Source organism: Lynx canadensis, chromosome C1, assembly GCF_007474595.2.
Source record: "Lynx canadensis isolate LIC74 chromosome C1, mLynCan4.pri.v2, whole genome shotgun sequence".
Lineage (NCBI taxonomy): Eukaryota > Metazoa > Chordata > Mammalia > Carnivora > Felidae > Lynx > Lynx canadensis.
The window spans coordinates 12,163,426-12,182,660 of NC_044310.1; the positions used below are offsets into that span (position 1 = coordinate 12,163,426).

The 19,235-nt window shown below is 58.5% G+C and overlaps 1 protein-coding gene and 1 long non-coding RNA gene across 6 annotated transcripts in view; one reads left to right on the top strand and one right to left on the bottom strand.

Moving 5' to 3' along the window:
* Window positions 1-18,069, top strand: part of PADI4 (peptidyl arginine deiminase 4) — a 33,855-nt gene extending 15,786 nt beyond the window's left edge. The window contains exons 4-17 of one of the 5 annotated variants that reach the window (XM_030325592.2): window positions 419-486; window positions 1,974-2,091; window positions 3,256-3,381; window positions 4,843-5,021; window positions 5,172-5,275; window positions 6,181-6,292; window positions 7,657-7,764; window positions 12,885-13,039; window positions 13,779-13,917; window positions 14,138-14,240; window positions 15,036-15,103; window positions 15,704-15,844; window positions 17,682-17,928; window positions 17,961-18,069. In XM_030325592.2, the coding sequence (XP_030181452.1) occupies window positions 419-486; window positions 1,974-2,091; window positions 3,256-3,381; window positions 4,843-5,021; window positions 5,172-5,275; window positions 6,181-6,292; window positions 7,657-7,764; window positions 12,885-13,039; window positions 13,779-13,917; window positions 14,138-14,240; window positions 15,036-15,103; window positions 15,704-15,844; window positions 17,682-17,915 (1,655 nt within the window). In that variant the 3' untranslated portion in view covers window positions 17,916-17,928; window positions 17,961-18,069. Of the gene's footprint in view, window positions 1-418; window positions 487-1,973; window positions 2,092-3,255; window positions 3,382-4,842; window positions 5,022-5,171; window positions 5,276-6,180; window positions 6,293-7,656; window positions 7,765-12,884; window positions 13,040-13,778; window positions 13,918-14,137; window positions 14,245-15,035; window positions 15,105-15,703; window positions 15,845-17,681 lie in introns of those variants that run through there. The other 4 variants (XM_030325589.2, XM_030325591.2, XM_030325593.2 and 1 more) reach the window with 4 other exon arrangements.
* Window positions 3,660-6,141, bottom strand: LOC115520859. Its single transcript, XR_003970878.1, has 2 exons — window positions 5,750-6,141; window positions 3,660-5,593 (listed from the first exon to the last, which is right to left on the bottom strand). It is a non-coding gene; the product is annotated as an uncharacterized LOC115520859 (long non-coding RNA).
* Window positions 18,070-19,235: the final 1,166 nt, after the last annotated feature.

Sequence of the window (19,235 nt, forward strand, 5' to 3'; positions counted from 1 at the left end):
GCCTGGTGAGGCTGGGTCCCCCACCCCAAGGTCACTGGGGACTGGAGTTGAGGCCAGAGGTCTCTGGGAGCCCGGCGAGGTGTCTTTGCACCAAGCATCCCATTGGGGGTGGCTGGGAATTCTTTCTGAACCCCTGAAGGTGGCTAGACGTGTAGGGTCTGGGTAGCATCGCAGCTGTGACAAGTTCCCCTGCAAAGGAAAGTGCCTGCGGTCAGAAGCTCCAGCTTTGCTGTCTGAATTGCAGTCACACGTCTTCCTGGGGGACATGGGGGCATCTTTGAACGTGTGTCTCCTCTGAAGCTGTGCAGTGCAGACAATCTCCCGGGGAAAGGATTATCCCCCCTCCCCCCACCCCGGGCCAGGCTGAGTGCCTTGACCTTGTCCCTTCGCCAACCCTCTCCTCTTGGTGGGATTGCAGAAATCTCGTTGAGCGCGGACATCACCCGCACTGGCAAAGTGAAGCCTGCCGGAGCCCAGAAAGGCCAGGTAGGCTCAAGCCTCTGGACGCTCCAGCTGCGCCCTGACTCCGTTGGGTTCTCCTCTGGCGCCCCCTGCTGGTGATGGCACGAATGGCCGCCTGTCCCTTCAGCAAGAACCAGGGAGAGAAGAAAACGACAATCCCCATGTCCATTTTGATGCATATGTTCCCCGTCTCTTTTGCAAAGCTAGATGTTCACCCGTTGTGCGTTCAGAGCATGTGTTGTCCTACAAATTGGAAACGACAGAGTCATCCAGTTAATGCAGGCAGTTCTTAACTCTGGCGAAAACAAAACAAAACAAAACAAACAAAACAAAACCCTCCCACTGGGGGCTTTCTGGGCTGGTGGGAGAGATTCCCATGGTGCTGCTGGTGGGGAGTGATGAATAGAGAAAGGAAGGACTGGCAGGGGGGAGGAGAGGGAAGGAGCCAAGTGGGGGTGGGGAAAGTGTGATGCTGAAAGCCCCAGCGAGGCACACAGGCTGTCCTAACTGGGGTCTGCAGAGGATAAACCTCAGGGAGCAACTGAAATCCCAAAGCTGCCTGCCCGATTTAATGCTGGTGGGCCCTTTAGAAGGATAGGACCTGTCCAAAGATGAAGATCCCTCTGTGGGGTCAGCCAAAGGCAGAGGGAAAAATTACCATCTGAGCAGTGGACTCGTGCTTCCGTCCCATCCCAACCCAGTCACTCCCTGGGGGTGGGACCTGCAAACAGAAGACGTCATCGCCAATAGATCCCTCCCAGGAGGGGCTGCTTAATTGGCTTTCATCTTCGGACAGGCAGCAACGAGCTGCTAAGAATAGTACCCACACTTTGGTGAAGGAGTTGACCATGGGAGTTCACGATGGGCATCGAGGAGGGCACCTGTTGGGGTGAGCACTGGGTGTTGTATGGAAAGCAACTGGACAACACATTTCATATTTAAAAAAAAAAGAGTTCACATAAGAGTAACCATTTACATTCGAATCTTGACACAAATATTTAGCTCAGTTTGGTTTGCCAATCAGACAGTTTCTTAGAGCCATTGAAATCAATTTTACTGTCTTGGGCTCCTTTTTTAAAGTTTATTTATTTTGAGAGAGAGAGAGAGAGAGAGCAGGGGAGGGGCAGAGAGAGAGGGAGAGAGAGAATCCCAAGCAGGCTCCCACGCTGTCAGCGCAGAGCCCCATGCAGGGCTTGAACCCACGAACCGTGAGATCATGACCTGAGCCAAAGTCAAGAGTCAGACGCTTAACCGACTGAGCCACCCAGGCACCCCTCTTGGGCTCCTTTCCATAGGTGGATGCATTGCATTTGGGGGAAATTTGTTTAGGATTTTTGGAGCAGGAAAAATCCCCTCTTGGGACTAAAGAATTGACCTGATGTGGGAGTGAGATGTGGAAACTGCACAAGCCTATCGGGGTGCTGGGGAAAGGTGGCTCTGCTTCCCCCCAAGAGGTGGAGGGACACACACAGGTTTTCTAAACGTGCCCCATCTCTGCTGGGCGTCCACAGAGGGCCTGGACCTGGGGCCCCCGCGGGCAAGGCGCCATCCTGCTGGTGAACTGCGACAAGGACAACCCCAAATCTTCCAACATAGACTGCAAGGATGATAGGGTGCTTGACAGCCAAGGTAAGGACCCCCACCCCCCAGCCTCCCCCCTGCCCAGAGAGCTAATGGAAATAGAGCTTTGTCTGTGTGTCAAGCCCTTCTGTCTACGCAGCCTAAGCTTTGGAACGGCCCTCAGAAATGGGTTATTGGAAGCACGTTCTTGTTAGCTTGTCCATTGTATAAAAGGAGCGGACAGGGGTCCTGAGAGGGCAGGCCACGCACCCACGGTCACACAGCAGCCAGATAACACCTGGGACCAGTGCTGCGTCTCCCCGTGCCTCCTCCGGGCCCCATGCTCGGGTCCGCTGCCCAACCCAAATTTCTGCTCTTGGGTCAAACCCGGGACCTGAAATTATTCAGAATGAAAGCCTACCGCCCCCAAACTCACGTCAGAGCAGCCCCGAGCCCCTGCCGCCCGCTGGACACCACTGTGACCACTTCAGAATCATTAACTCGTTTCATCCTTCAGTTTGAGGCTTGGAGGTATATGCAGTCCTCACCCCATTTTACAGATGGGGAAGTTAAGCAGTTTGCTTAAGGTCACACAGCCAGTGAGTCACAGGTTCAGGATCTGAACCCAGACATCCCAGCACCAGGGCACAAGCATGGAGGTGGGCACGGGGTCTCTGCTGGCACCCCTCTGAGGTGGCTGGGGTGGGAGGAGGGCGCTAAGGGGGTGGCCTTCCGAGGGAGCGGCTAGGAGAGCACAGAAACAGACGCATCTTCACGTTTCTTTATTATTGAGAGACAGAGAGACACAGAGCATGAGCAGGGGAGGGGCAGAGACAGGAGGAGACCCAGAATCCGAAGCAGGCTCCAGGCTCCGAGCTGTCAGCACAGAGCCCGACGTGGGGCTCGAACCCACGAACCGCGAGATCGTGACCTGAGCCGAAGTCGGACGCTTAACCGACTGAGCCACCCAGGCGCCCCAGCATTAAAAAAAAATTTTTAAACAAGATAGCTGTGGCCCCTGCTTCACAGAGCTTATACGCTAAGCTTACTGTCATGGGAGAAGACCAAAAACTTAATTAGCTTTCATTCCAAAATGAAATCATCTTTTAAATTCTGGAAAGAGCGTAAGGAAAAGGAAACCAGGCGACCAGGTAGAGGGGGGCCTGAGGGGAGCAGCGGGGGAGGAGAGGGTCTCAGGGGCCTGCGTCTCAGGCCCCTCCCTTCTCGGTCCAGACCTACAGGACATGTCCCTGGTGACCCTGAACACGAACACCCCCAGGGACTTCTTCGCCAGGCACCAGCTGCTGCTTCATGTGGCCAAGTCGGAGATGGACAAAGTCAGGGTGTTCCAAGCCAGCCGTGAGTCACCCTTGGCTGTCACTTTGGTGTCCCCTCCCCGCCCCGGGACCCCCCTTTGACGACTAATTCCTGAGCCCCTATTAGGTAGCACGTTCTTAGGGCCAAGGATGCAGCAGTGAGCAAGGTGGACGTCCATGCCGCTACCTTCTAGAAAGGACACACAGATGATGTGCAGACAAACACTAACATGATGTCTGGTGCTGGCGAGCCCTGAGGAAATAACCCCCCCCCCTTCCGAGGCCTGCTGTGTTTGTGTCTGTCTCCTCCCCTCCGCCGCGTGCACACACGCGTGCACACACGCACGCACACAGAGGACTCTGGTTTACGGGGACTGTCGAGCCCAAGCTGACGGCATCAAACTTTGTCCTCCAGCATCCTCCTGACCAAAGACAGCATTAGCTTCGCAGCAGCTCGCACCTGCTCCTGAGCGCCGGGCTTGTTTGAGGCATGGGGCCTGGAGCAAAGCACATAAAAACGCCTCTGCCCCCAGGTCGCTTTCCTCTTGGTGGGTTGAGAGACAACGTATAAAATAAGTAAGTGAAGCGGCTAGTGTCTGAGGGCTGTGCAGAAGAACGCCACCAGGAAGGGGGTGTAGATGAGGGGTAGGGTCTGGGGGTGTGAGGAGTGGAGGTTAGGGAACGGTTCCTCCGTAAGGTGTCACTCGAGCAGCAGGGGCGGGAACAGCCACACAGACACTCAGGGGAAGGGCACTCCAGGCAGAGGCAACCGCAGCAGCAAAGGCCCCGGGTGAGGCCGGATGGTGCCTGTGGGCTTGAGGAAGGCAGGGAGGCCGGTGAGGCTGGAGTGCAGGACTCGGGGTTAACGTGGCAGAGGAGGGTGGAGAAGGAAGGGGAAGGGCCGGCTCAGGCAGGCGGGGAATGACTCTGCCTTCTAGTCTGAGGGAGGCGGCCGAGGCCATCTGAGGGCTCTCGGCAGAGGCACAGCCTGATCTGACTTGCTTCCATTCTAGATCAAGGTGATCAGACTGACGTTGACTTGGTGACAAACCAATTCTTTGCCTCTGCTGAGGCGTCACCTCCTCCAGGAAGCCTTCCCTGGCCCTCTGGGTTCCCCCCCCCCCCCGTCACAGCACTTACTACCATCTGTGATTTTGACCGTCTCTGCTCCTCCTCACTCACCCCGGAGACTGTGACCACCTCCCTGGTCTCCCCCAGTGTCAGCCGAGAGCTGGGGCTCAGGAATGAATGAACGAATGAATGAATGAATGAATGAACGAACCATAATGTATAGTGGACCTGTATGTATATGTTCGGGAATGGCTCAGGGACCCCCGCCCCGGTCACTCCATCCCTGGAGCCCCAGCCAGGGGGCGATGTCCCAGCTGACACTTTAGGTTGCTTTCTCTGAGTGGCTGTGACATGTCTTCATGGCAGCGGTGGCCCCGAGAAGGCATCGCAGCACCGGGGAGAAGCAGACCCGGGCCTCCCTTCTCTCTTCTAGGAGGCAATCAGATCTCCAGGTACAGGGAGGTCCTGGGGCCAAAGCAGCCCTGTCACCCCCTGGAACTCCCGGGGGGCCAGCACAGCACAGACTTCTATGTGGAGGGCCTCGCTTTCCCAGACGCCAACTTCCCGGGGCTCATTTCCCTCGCCGTCTCCCTACTGGACACATCCAACCCGGTAGGCCAAGATGGCAGCCCAAGGGGGAAGCTGAGTCACCAGGCGGGGGGTGGGGGTGCGGAGCCCAGCCGGGGAGGAGGCTCACACAGCCTCTGGGAGGAAGGAGGCACTGGCTGCTGCAATAGCCCTTCCCCCACCCACACCTCGCAGGAGCTCCCCAAGACCCTGGTTTTCCAAGACAGTGTGGTCTTCCGTGTGGCCCCCTGGATCATGACCCCCAACACTCAGCCCCCTGAGGAGGTGTACGTGTGCAGGTGAGGGCTCTGGGGTGCCAGCGGGCGGGGCACAGGTACGCCAGGAGGGGCCCTGGGTTCTGGCCGCAGGCCCCCCCGCCCCCCCGCATCTCTGCTGTGCCAATGGGGGGAAATGACCCTTATCGCAGCGTGCTGAGGGCTCCCGGCCGGTTGGGAATTACCGTGGCTACTGTTTTGTCCTCGCTGTCCTGCCCTAATGCACGCCGAGGGCGGCTTTCTCTCCTGAAGGACTGTAGAATTCGCTAGGCCCGGCAGATGAAAACCCTCAGTCGGTGAGCCAGGCTTCCCGGGCTGCTGAGAGTGCGGCCTGCGGACCTTCTGCCGAACCAGAAACCGTTTCAAATGCATGTTCCGGGCCAACCCCAGAACCGCGGGGTCTTGGGTCTGGGGATGGGGCCCATCTGCCTTTTAACAAGCTGCTCTGGGTGTCCCCCCCCCCCCCGCCCCAGCATCCACCCTGCCATCTGAGCGCACCTGTTAAGCATCCTGGGGTCTCAGGGGACCCTCCCCTCTCCTCTTCCAGTCGTTTCCAGGCAGAAGGGGTGAGGGAGTAACCTCGTGGGCAGGACGCGGGCTGGAAGCCAGCGAGGCTTCCACTGGGTTCAGACTGGGTGCTCGCCCCCGGATGGCATGACCTTGGGCCTTGACCTCCTCATTCTGGCGTCTCCTCAAGGGAAGGGGGTACCTGTTGGCTCCTCTCAGGGATTGTTGCAAGAGTTCAGTGAGATGTTTGCTAGGAGCAGGGAGACCCGGCGAGCCGGGCATGTCCGTCCAGGCCCCAGGCATCTCCCCAGCAGCCACTGTGCCCGTCCCCAACTCCATCCGGGCCCGAGCTCCTGCTCCACCCCTGGGGACCCTCCGGGGGCATCCAGAGCCCTGAGGGGCTTCTTTTCTGCTCCTTCTAGGATGCTTGAAAATGAGGACTTCCTGAAGTCCGTGACGGCGCTGACCCAGGAAGCCAAGTGCCAGCTGACCGTGTGCACCAGGGAGCAGAGTGTGGGGGACCGGTGGATGCAGGTGTGCAGCCCTGTGGGCCAGGGGGGCTGGGACACGCGGGGTGGGTGCTCCTGAGGGTCAAGCGACACTGGGGGACCCAGGCTCCTGGGGCTGGGCCCGGCGGCTCACTGGCCACCGTCCCTCGGAGGGGCAGGAAGTGAGGAGCCCCTGAGGGTCCCCGCGTATGGGGGCCCAGGCCAGCGATTAAACTGCCGTGCTCACCAAGATGAAAACCACCTGCCTGCCCGAAAACTCAGATGGCGTCTGGAAATGACGCGAAGCTCAGGGGGCTGGAGCTCAGCGGGTCCCTCCAGTGGCCCTCCCTCCAAGCCAGGTTTCTGGACGCAGTCGCCAGCCTGGCCTCCCAGCCTGGCCGCCCCTTACCTGGTGCCAGCCTGCCGGCCGCACCGTATCTCCATTCCGCTTCTGTGCCAGGCTCCCCGCTCATGCCGTGAGCTCCCCGAGCTCAGGGACTGAGTCTCACTCAGCTCAGCACCCAGCGCGTGGCACGGGGCAGTGGCTGTGGGCAGCCGGCGGGCTGGACCGAACCTCCTTGCCCCTCCCTTGCTTTCTCAGGCTCCTTGCCCTGCCATGCCGGTCGGTCGCCCTGCTCTGGCCTCAGTGCCTTTGCTCTTGCCGCGGCCCCTCACCACTGTCCTCCCCGTCCCCATCCCCCGCGTCCGGGTCACGCTCACACCATCCCGGCTTGAAAGCTTCCCCTCCCCCAATTTCCCCATCCCTCTCCCAACCCCACGCATAAACCCTCCCTTCCTCTTGCGTCGTTCCGTGTCGAGTCGGATCGAACGGCACGAAATTGCTGACGGCACATTTTTGACCTACAGGAGTGGTAATTCCGGGGGGTTCAGCCTAAAAGTAGTCTCATCCGTCCGCCAGAACGCGGGCAGGACTTGGGTTCATTGCCAAGCCCTTTCTGCTTCTGCCCCACGGGCGGGGCTGGGTCCGACCTGCCCCCTTTTGGGGGGCGGGATCTCGTGCTCCCACCTCAGGCCTCAGCTTAGCAGAGCATCAGGAGCCCCTCCTGGGTGTCCCCACAGACCCTCACCTCCCCGCCCAGCACCTCACACTGGGTGCGAGGTGCCCGGCTTCCTGAGGGCAGGGTCTGAGGCTCGCTCACCGGGTCCCCGGCACCTGCAGCACTCGGTCCCAGCACTCACCAGGAGTGGGGGTGAACTTGTTGGGGCAAACACAGGATAATAAACTCCGCTTCCTCAGAGCCCCTTCTCTGGGGTGGAATTTGCCCTTGACCACGGCGTGGGAGGGGGACGGATGGTTCTGCGCCCACCCCCACCCCCCGATCCCTGCACTGGGTGTCACAACCCAGAGAGCAGGCGTTTCAGCCTTCCTTCCACTCGCTCCACACACAGGACGAGATAGAGATCGGCTACATCCAAGCCCCGCACAAGACACTGCCCGTGGTCTTTGACTCTCCAAGGAACAGAGGCTTGAAGGAATTCCCCATCAAGTGCATGCTGGTACGTGCTGGGGGGCCGGCAGTGCTGAGACCCCCTTGCCCCAGGTCTCCCTCGTCACTGCCCGTCCCCCCTCCCCTCCCCCGCCAGCCCCCGTGGCTGAGCACACCCGCTCCGTAGATGCAGCTCCCGCTTGAGCCGCCATCACGCAGGTGGACCGTGTTATTTTTGTCATTGCCGAGACGAGATCTGGCCCTTCCTTTCCCAAAGCTCTTTCCAGCCGTGAGCTCAGCCTGTCCTCAGAATAACCCTGCCAAGGACGTAGGTCAGGCTTGGGCATCCTTGCTCCTCTGAAGATGCTCTTGTGGCAAGGTTGGGGGGGGGGTGGAGCCAGGACTGGAACCTTCCCCGGTGTCCGGCTGGAGGATCTGTCTTTTGGGTGGGGTCTGGCCTTGGGGGGCGTTCCATCTGGGGTGTGGGGTGGGTTTGGGGATCAGGGTGGTCATTTCCTAGATGTGACCGTGTGTGTGTTTGGGGGTGGGGGTGGGGGTGACATATTGGTGAATCATGCCGGACTAGCCTGGCAGGTTTGTGTAAACTCAGCAGAGACTTATAATGATAATAATAGTTACATTTATCAAGCCCATATTCTGTGTCGGTCAAGGTGCCAGATTCTTTACGGGCGCTGACTCATTTCATTTGTCCGACAACCTTTAATCTAGATGCTGTCACTAGGCCCATTATATAGATGGAGAAATTGAGGCTCAGAGAGGTGAAGCAGCTTTTCCAAGGTCACACAAGGAGAGAGGAGAGGCTGGTGGGTCCGGCTCCGGGAGCATTCCAGGCTGATTCCAGGTGTCCAGGGATGGAGGAAGGAGTGTGGGGTGTAAGGTTCGCTCTGATGAATGGCTTTCCGGGGAGCACCCTGAGCCCCAGGGAAGGGGAAGCGGCTCTGCCCACACAGGAAGCTCTGAAAGGGAATCTGAGTTCAACTCAGCACCTTGTCTGAGTCCCTCTCGCTCTCCTGGGCTGAGTGGGGCTGATGCAGAGATTTTGTGGGTCCACGGTGTCTGTCCGTGTGGCATCAGGCTAATCCTGTTTCAGGAGCCTGGGGACAGACGAGCCAGCTGCCACTGGGACCTTCGTCCCTCCGTCTGTTTTCAGCCCTGCTCTGCTCTGCTCAGGGGCCTCTCTCACTTTGGTAATCTGAGTGTGACAAAGGTCAGATTCTCTGATGCCACAAGCGAAATCTCCAGAGTCCTGTTGGGCAGACAGACGCCTCAGCACGGGTGACCTCATCCTTTCCCACACCCGGCCTTGGACGAGGGGCTGCGATGTTTTCTTAGGCAAGCACATCTGCGGTATTCCGACTCCCATCACTCAGGAAAAGAATTGGGATAAAAGTCAAACTTGTCACCAGGCAACAACCCCATCTGCTTTTCCAGACTCATCACGAGCCACTCTCCCTGTCCCCCAGCCAGCTCCAACCTCACCGGCCTCCTTCCTGTTCTTCCAGTGCACCCAACTTGTACTCACCTCGTTTGCATATGCTGTTCCCTCTGCCTATAATGCTCTTCCCGCTTCACACGTCTGGCTGGGTCTCGCTTCAGTGCCCTCCTCAGTGAGGCCATCCCTGACCCTGCAGGACTCCCGCCCCAGCCCCTCGCATTCTTGTTGGTTTCACCTTGTTGGTTTCTTCCGGAGTGTTTTGTTACAAATCACTGACTCGTTACTTCCGTTTTATTGTCTGTTACTTCCGTTTTATTGTCTGTTTCCCTGCTAGACCGGCAGCAGCAGGGGGGCGGAGCCTGAGGCCGGGGTGCCCATCACTGTGCACAGGCCAGTTAGCACACATCTCCACATGTGGTGGGTGTTCTTCCCAAAAGACGACGCCAGTAAATTTTGGACACCCATCCGTGGGAAACCAGCAGCACTTACTGTAAATAGAAAGGCAACCGTGAAAGTAAATAGGATTAAAGCAAATAATGTTACTAAAGGCAGCTCGGTATGAACCAGTGCAAGCGGGAAGCCCAGATGGGCTCTCTGGCTGTTGAAGGGGGAGATCGGCTGGTTTTGAGGATAGATTTGCACACTCCGGGTCTTTGATGAACCAGAAAGACTAGAGGAGAGTTAGGCGGGCGACATGTTTCTAAGTCTGTGCTAGAAGCTGGATCAGCTGGGGTCACACGTGTGAGCTTCCCCTGCCCATCCCACTCCCTGGGGGTGGGGGTGGGGGGGGTACTTCTGCAGACCTTGGGCACGCCCTCACTGGCCTTCAGAAATCCAAGCCTTGACCCACGGGGCACCGGGGCGGCTCAGTCTGTTAAGCGTCAGACTCTGATTTCAGCTCGGGTCATGATCTTGTGATTCATGAGTTCGAGTCCCACATCAATCAGGCTGTGTGCTGGCAGTGGGAGCCTGCTTGGGATTCTCTCTCGCGCCCTCTCTCTCTGCCTCTCCCCCGCTTACCCTTGCTCTCTCTCTAAAATCAATAAAGAAGAAAGGAATCCAAACCTGCAGCCTGTGACACTGAGCCCCTCTCATGGCAACGGCCAAGGCAATGACTTGTATGAATTTATCATTCATTCATCAGACATTCTTTGAGCCCATTCTCCGTGCCCAGCCTTGTTCTGGGCTCTTGGAGTATATCAGTGAGCGCTGCAGAGGCCCCCACCCTCATGGAGGTGACATTCTGGCCCGGAAAGACAGACGATAAGCTAAGTACAACAATAAATAAATTATATTGTATGTTGGGAGGTGGGACCTAGTGCTATAGGTGGAAAAAAAAAAAAAACCAGAATCGAGAGGCTCCCAGGCACCAGAGTAGTGGGAAGATTACACTGCAATTTTAAACAGGATGGTCAGGTAGGGCCTCTGAGAAGCAGACACACGCACAAAAACTCAAAAGAGGTAAAAGAATCGGCTATGTGGGTGTCTGGGTGAAGAGTGTTCTAGGCAGAAGAAACAGCCAGTGCAAAGGTCCTGAGGCACGAGCATGCCTGGCATGTTCAGGGAAGAGTGAAGAGGCCAGAAGGGGTGAAGCAGAGTGGGCAAGAGGAAGGGTGGGAGCTCTTGGCCCCATCTGGCAGGAGAACGAAGGCCTTTCTCAGCAATGAGACCGTCCACATTCTGGAAGATGTCGCCATCACTCTGAAGAGAGGCACTGTTATTTGCGAAGGGCCCCAGAGGAACCCTGCGGAGGGACTTCAACCACATCAGTGTAGAGCTCAGTCTCCCTGGAAGGAAAACGAAGAGCCCTGAGTTGACGCATGGTGGAAAACCGGAGAGCTGGCTACCGTTCGCACCATCTGTAGTTGTGTGCAGAACATGGTCAAGGGCGTCACGCTGGGCTTCCGTTACAAGATGAGGCCCGTGCCCGCTCGCTCCTCCACCGACGTCATCGTTCGGGAGAATGGCGCTCTCGTCGAGATCCAAAATCTCTCGGGTGAAAAAACACACACCCCGCAGGGTTCGGATGAGGCCAGGCATTTGCTTGTTCGGTATCTCAGGCCCAGAAAGATGAGTTCATTCTTGAAGGAAATGACATTGAACTTGTATCGAAACTCAGCTGCTTTTGATTCAGCAGGCCACAAGCGTTAAAAATAAGGACGTCAGGAAATCTGGGGATGGTGGCGAGGTTTCTGAAAAAAGGAACGGTTCGGCAGGCTGATGAATAAGGACTAAGTTGTCCAGCTACAGAAACTGCAAGATGCCAGATAATTTTTCAGACCTACTTGGCATATTTTAAAGATGCAATAAAAGGCGTATTGATTTGGGCGGGTGGGGGCGCGGGGAAGAAGTGAGTGAGGAAGGAGAGGCTGGCTGTCAGGGAGGTGATGGGGATGACGCGGGGGCTGTTTGTTTAAACTCTGGGAAACGGGAGTTGTTGCAGGCTCCTTTTTTTATGTTTGTTTATTTTTGGGAGAGAGGGGGAGAGAGAGGGAGAGGGTGCATGTGCGCGGGGGAGGAGCAGAAAGAGAGGGAAAGAGAGAATGTCAAGCAGGCTCCGTGCTGTCAGTGCAGAGCCTGACATGGGGCTCGAGCTCCCGAACCAGGAGATTGTGACCTGAGCTAGAAATTAAGAGTCAGGCACTTGACCAACTGAGCCACCCAGACGCCCCAGGAATGACGGCTTTTAAACTGGGAGCGTCATAGACCTCCTTGAGAGGACTCCTCTTCCCAGAGAAATGCACGGAAGCTCACAATTTGGAATCTACCTGCAGGGAGTCGGTGGCCCCCGTGAATTTGTAAAAAGCTAGGGCTAGTGCAGTAGACAGAATGGCGGCCCTCGAACACGGCCCCGTGCGAATCCCCAGGACCTGATGCTATCTTGTGGCAAAAGGCACTTTGCAGATGTGATGAAGTTAGGGACTCTGGGATGGGGGAGGTGCCCCTGAGTTATCTGGCGGGCTCTGTGCCATCGTGGTGCTCCTTGGAAGAGGGAGGACGGAGTGGGAGAAGGCCCTTGATGATGGAGCGGAGGATGTAGCAATGCGCCTTGAAGCTGGGGGGAGAGCCCACCAGCCACGGCGGCTACTGGAGGCCGAAAGGGGCAAGGAGACAGGTTCTCCCCTCAGAGCCTCTGGAAGGAACTGGCCCTGCCACACCTTGATACTAGCCTGGTGAGACCGGTTTCAGACCTCTGACCCCCAGAGCCGACAGGATAAACGCGTGTTGTTTTAAGCCACTAGATATGTTACAGCAGCCACAGCGAACTCGCACAGGGCAGGAGATTGTTCCCGCAGAGACCCACGTGGGGACGTCGTGGCCATTCGGCGAGGCCCGCTCCAGCCCGAGGTCAGGATGCAGTGTGGCAAGAGGGCTTGCTGTAGAGACAGCTCGAATCTGCGTCCCTCCACCGACGGGCCGTGGCACCTGATGAAGCCACACGTTGCGTTTCTTCTCTGCAGAATGAGGGCAAAAATGATACTTTGCAGATCCGTTGTTACGGCCGAGTTAAGGTTTGCAAAAGCAGCGGGCGCGTATGAGGCACTCGACAAACGCCGGTCCCTTTTCTTAACCAGCTGGTTTGAACCCCTTCCGCATCTCCTACAAGCGACAGCGGTGCCTGGGCTGTACCGGCCGCTGACCGTCCCCGAATCCTTCCCGTGACTCGGCTCCCGCCCTCTCCTCACGCGGGGACCGTGTTCTCTAACGCTTGGTACATGCTTCTCCCATCCCAGGGTCCAGATTTTGGCTACGTGACTCGAGGGCCCCAAACAGGAGAGGTTTCTGACCTCGACTCCTTTGGAAATCTGGAAGTGAGCCCCCCGGTCAAGGTTGGGAGGAAGAAATACCCTCTGGGCAGGATCCTCATTGGGAGCAGCTGCTACCCCAGGTGAGGAGAGGAGGGGCGGCGAGGGGTGGCCCCAGGGCCACAGTGGAAGCCCTCCCTACTTGCTTCCGACCCCAGGACCTCGACAGACTCCAGGGACTTGGGAACTGTGGGGGTCGTCGGGGAAGGCCTCGCTGAGAAGGCAGCTCTTGAGCGAAGGCCTGACGACAGTAAGGACATGGCTGCGGGGAGATCTGGGACAGAGGGCTCCTGGCAGCCGAAAGAGCATGTGCCAAGGCCCTGAGGCAGGACTGAACTGGGTGTGTTCAAGAAGGCCAGAGGGGCTAGAGCAGATTGAGAGAGAGCAAAGGGCTACATCAGGAAGGACCATGGAGGCCAGAGCGAGGAGGAAACTGAAGCCCAGAGAGGTGAAGGAATGTCCCCAAGGCCACACCGCTAATCAGAGATCATCCGCTCAGACGGGACCGGCTCTCCACGGAGCTGTGAGCCATGTTTACCCACAACGCCAGCATCTGGGCTGAGCCAGTGGGTTTTGCTTCCCGAGGCTAAGCTCTAGTCTTACTGCCGTACTGACTCGGTGCCTCAGTTTCCCCCAACACAACCGGGATAGCGATTTGTAAAGTCCCCCAGTGTTTGAGGAGACAATTAAAGGCGTCCAGGCTTCTGAATCCCTTCCCTAGCTGAAGAAGACCCCTGACCCCTTTGCCCAGCCTCCAGGCCCTCGGAGATCTCTCTGTTGCCCCCCGCCCCCCATAACGCCCCCTTCATCCTGTGTCGGCAGCAACGAGAGCCAGGAGATGCACCAGGCCTTGCAGGACTTCCTCAGTGCCCAGCAGGTGCAGGCGCCCGTGAAGCTCTACTCCGACTGGCTGTTTGTGGGCCACGTGGACGAGTTCCTGAGCTTCGTCCCGGTGCACAAGGTGCAATGTGGGGGGCTGCCTGGAGGAAGGCGCACACCTCCGCCCTGGGCTCCCAGGTTTTGCTCCGCGCTCTGCCTGGGATGGGGGGGGGGGGCCTGGCCTCACGTGCCGGACTAGCTTTCCCTCAACCCCAGGAGGGGGCCAGCCTGGGTCCAAGCCCGCCCTTCTGGGAGCCCCAGGGGCAAAGCTGACCTCTGACCCCAGCGTTTCATGCCTCCAGGGCTTCCGGCTACTCCTCGCCAGCCCCAGGTCCTGCTACAGGCTGTTCCAGGAGCAGCTGAAGGAGGGCCACGGCGAGGCTCTGCTATTTGAAGGGGTCAAGAGTAAGTTGGCTGGGCCTTGCGTTTCCACCCGGGGTCCTTTCTCTGCCTTCGCGTGGCCTCCTGTTGCCAGGTGGGGGCACCTAGAACACCTGTCCTCTGAGCACCCGCTGTGCGCCAGACATTGTGCTCCGGGCCAGGGGTGCTGTGTGAACAGGGCAGACGAGCTCCCTGCTGCTGCTGCAACGGCCCGCAGTCCTGAGGAAGCGAGTCAGGAAAACAGCCGCAGCACGGGGGCTGGAGGGTATCTGGGAGGAGTCCGAGGGAGGCTTCCTGGAGGAGGCAAAGAGCAGGCAGGAGCATGACGAATGAGCAGGAGTTCACCCAGTGGGGTGGCGGGATGAGAGGAAGAGAGGTAGCTCAGACAGAGGGAACCGTCAATGCGAAGGCTCAGAGGCAGGAGAAAGTGAAATGTGTTTGAGGACCCGCATGAAAGTCCACAGATAGGGGCTGGTGTCAGAGGTCAGTAAGTCACGGCTGAGAGTTTTTACGTCGTGGCCGTAGTATGTCGTGTTGCATCAGGCAACGGTTAGACCTCTGTTTGCCGTTCGCTGGATGGGAATTTTTTGGAGATAATTTAAGGGGGTGAGAGCCACACCTTTAAGGAGAACTCGCGCTGAGAAAATAGGTTCGTTAAGGGGCGTGCCTTCCGGCTGGGCACAACAAACCTACCTGTTAGGAATTCTAGCCGCCCCCATTTTATAGATGGGAAAACTGAGTCCCCACCGTGCCCACCAGGAGGACGGAAATTGACCTCCGAGTTCACCTGCTTTTGTTTTTTCTTTTTCTCCATGCCAGAAAAAAAACAGAAAATAAAGGACGTTCTGTCCAACGAGAAATTGAGAGAAGATAATTCGTACGTGCAGGTACCAGCCTGGGTGCCGGAGACGCCACAGTCCGGGCAGACCTAACCACCCGCCCCCACCACCTTCCCTACCCTCAGAGGCACAAGGGCGGAGCCTTCCACCAGCTGCCCGTAGGCTTGGTGGCAGGTGGCTCCGGGATTCGGGTAAATGTGTGGGGGACAGAGAGAGAGACTTCAGTCACCACTGCAGGAACACACACGAGTGATGCATGGAAAAGAGGGGAAGCGAAATCGGGAAAGCTGGAACCAGAGAAAGACGGGGGGTGGGGGGGAGCTCTCAGAAACAGGGACAGAGGCAGGAGAGAGGCCAAGTGCTAGAGTGACCGGAAAGACAGGGACGCACCAGCAGAAGCAGGAGGCAGAGGGACTGAGCAGAGCAGAGCAGGAACGGAGGGAAGAAAAGGAGGGGCCAGTCACTGCCTCCCCGACCTCGTCCCTAGTCCTTCCCTTGGCCGGGCCTCAGCCCCAGACTGTCCTCCTCCGCGGCAGTCCCCACCCCTCCTTCACTCCCCACCCCACCGTGCCCACCGCCCCCTCACCACCCCCCACCCCCTCGTTGCCCGCCCCACCCCTGCCTGAGTCGGCCCCCCCGCCCCCCTAGAAATGCATCGACTGGAACCGGGAGGTGTTAAAGCGGGAGCTGGGCCTGACCGAGCGGGACATCGTGGACATCCCCCAGCTCTTCAAGCTCCAGGATGACCTCCAAGGGAGACTCAAGGCCGAAGCCTATTTCCCAAACATGGTGAGGAGGGGGGCTTTGGTTGGGCTCGCCTTTGCCAGTGGCCTCAAGTCAGGACCCCCGGGTGTGGGTCCAGGGGGCTTGGCTGTCTGCTCGGAGCTGGCGTGGCCGTGTGCCGCTCCCAGGGCGGCTCTGGGCGTCTCGCAGCCATGACGGTGTGGGGCTCCCTCCTCACAGATGAGGCACAGAGAGGTCGGGCCTCCGGCACAAGGACACACAGCTGGAATTCGAACCAGGGGTCTGGCTGCAGAGCCCACACCCGGACCCCCGAGGCACTGCCCGCTACGGATTTCCCGGCGGGGGCAGGGGGGCGGGGGGCCGGTGTAGGTGTGCCCTTGAGCAGGCAACTTACAAGCTGCTCTCCGTTTCAAGTCCCATTGGGAAGGGGAAAAGTCGGGGGCACCATTTCAGACTGGGTGGTCCGGGCAGGCCGTGAGGCTAGCACTGGCTGGGCTGGGTGGATTCACTCCTCTGACGGGTGAACTCGGGGTGGGGGGATCCCACCCTGGTCAGGAACTTTTAACTGTGACCCCCTCCTCGCCCACCCCAAGACCGTCTTAAAGCCATCCACGGTATTTCTACAATCCCCGTGCCCTTCCTCTGTCTCTCCAAAGGATACCCGAGGGCCGGGCAGAAATCCCAGCTGGGGCCCTCAGCTACCCTGTCCTGCTGGGGCTGGGCCAGTCCCGGCACAGTGGACGTCAGACTGGTTTCCCCAGGTCCCTGGGGTTCCAAGGCAGCGGTTGGGATTTTTTTCCATCTTAGGCATTGAGGTACTACAGAAGATTCTATTTAGAAGAAGAGGTTCTGTGGCTAAACCAACAAGGCAGGAAGGGACACCTTGAATAAAAGCCCTTGGCCCCGAGCATTTGTTTCTGCCTGTCCGTCCAGCCAGGTTCCCCAGGCAGGAAAGAGGGTGGATGCCACCAGCCGGGGGATGAGGCATCGCAAATGAAGTGAGACCGGCGACCGTGGGTGCCTTCGCTGTTCGAGGCCCCGAGCGAGAGTCGTGATTCCCCCCGCCCCCCCCCCGGGAGCCCACGGTGGGAACGGGGAGGGCGTGGGTGTGGAACAGGCAGAGAAACTCAGAGTGCGAGACCCCCAGCACGGGCTGTGTCTGAGTGCTGCCAGGGAGTGAGATGCCTTTCCACGACTCCTGAGCCCTGGAGACCGACTCTGCACCTGCTCCGTGCCAGCACGGTGCCCCGTGAGCCTGACGTCTGATTGTCACAGCAGCGGCAGTGTGTTTGGGCTCCTTTTGCCGCTGCATCTCAGAGAGGGAGAGTGACTTGCCTAAGGTCACACAGCTATTGAGTAACAGGGCTGGGAGTCGAACCTCTGTTGGCCTGGAGTCAACACCTTTGTCCTTTCTCACCTCCCAAGATAGTGGAGGAAATAGTCATTTCCATAAACTGCAATATACAGAGAGCGCTACCAAAAAGGTGGTCATTTATGCGTCCGTTCAACAGGTATTTCCCAAGTGCCTTCGTTATGCCAGGCGCCATGCCGGCCGCTGTGGGAGCACAGAGGGGGGAGCACCGAGTGCCGCAGTTCAGGGACTCGCGGGCGGCTTCCCAAAGCGGGTGGCCTTTGAGCTGGCCCTTGAGTCGCAGAGAGTTTTCCAGAAGGTGGCAGATGGGCGAGAGCATGGGTCCTGGAGTCTGCCAGACTTGGGTATGAGGCCTGGACCAGGCAGCCCGCTTGACCTGCCTGGGCCTCAGTTTCCCCCTCTGCGAAGTGGGGCTGCTGTTGCTGAAGGTCAGAAGAAAAGGGGGCCCCTCGGAGGGTGATGCGGGCTGCACGCCGGCCCCCCTGACCCGGGGACCCCGCGTCTTTGCAGGTGAACATGCTGGTGCTGGGGAAGCACCTGGGCATCCCCAAGCCCTTCGGGCCTATCATCGACGACCGCTGCTGCCTGGAGGAGAAGGTGCGGTCCCTGCTGGAGCCGCTGGGCCTCCACTGCACCTTCATCGACGACTTCTACGCGTACCACCTGCGGCACGGGGAGGTGCACTGCGGCACCAACGTGCGCCGGCGGCCTTTCTCCTTCAAGTGGTGGCACATGGTGCCCTGAGCCCATCCCCCCACCCCATCCTGTGCCCTGAGCCCATCCCCCCACCCCATCCTTTCCTTCCGAAGCTCCCGGCCAGACACTCTGATCCCCTGCAGTGTGGCATCGCGAGAGCTCTTAGGGACGTTTTGGCCCCCTGGGCGTGGCCGCCTTCCAAGGCAGCGGCTTGCTTCCTTCCGCTGTGCCCTGCGGGGCCGTCGTCTCGCGGTTCAGGAGTTCGAGCCTCGCATCGGGCTCTGAGCTGACAGCACAGGGTCTGTTTGGGATTCTCTCTCCCTTTCGCTCTGCCCTTCCCCAACTCTCTGTCTCTCAAAAATAAATGAATGAGCTTAAAAATAATAATAAAATAAATAAAAATTAAGGCCAGATCTTGGCTCCTTAGCGTCCGAGATACTAAGAAAACGCCAGAGTTTTCATGTGCTCGTGGCGGACGTGTGACGGTGGAAGAGGAGGGCGTCCAAAGCCTCTTCCCTCAGACTATGCGGAAAGGGACCCCAAAAACACCCGGGTCAAAATGTGCTCCTCTGACAAGAGTCAGCTGCTTCCCCTCCAGAATGGCTGGGGCAAAAATGCACGTGTTTTCTGTGGACCAGAAAGAGGACCGTGCACAAGGGGGAGTCCCGTATGAGGTTGTCCCCAAACCTTAGAGCAGCCTGGAACTGCCACCCACCTCAGCAGACGGGAGGGAAATGTTTGGCTGCATTGCTGGGGCTGCAGAAGGACCGAGGGACAAGCAGGTGGCTGAAGCAGGCCTTGGCACCAAGACAGGTGCAGGGGAGCGTCCCCCGGCCACCCTTGGGGGGTGAGAACCTCTGCGAAGGACCAGGGAAGCCCATGCGAGAGAAGGCACCGGCTGGGAGTCCTGCCGGCCCCACAGAGCACGGAGCCGTCCTAGGACAGTACCCGGGAAGCCAGAACTTTCGGGCCGTCTCCCCTCCCTCCCCCAGCTACTTTCCTGCGGCTGCTGTAACCGATTACCACAAACTGGGCATCTTAAGACCACAGAAATTTATCCTCACGGTTCTGGAGGCCCGGGGTCGAAAATCGGTTTCACCGGGCTGAAATCAAGGGGTGGGCAGGGCCGTGTCCCCTCCGGGGGCTCTGGGAGGAGTCAGTTCCTTGTCTGGCTCCCGCTGGCCTCTGGCATGCTTCCGGTCCCTGCCCGTGGTCAGCCTGCCTTCTTTTCTGCGCGCGTCGAATCTCCCCCTGCCTCTCTCTTACATACACACTTGTCATTGCATTTGGGGTCCTCCCAGAAGAGCCAGGAACAATCTCCCCATCCCAAAGTCTCGTGGTCACAGACTCCGGGGATTAGGACCCGAC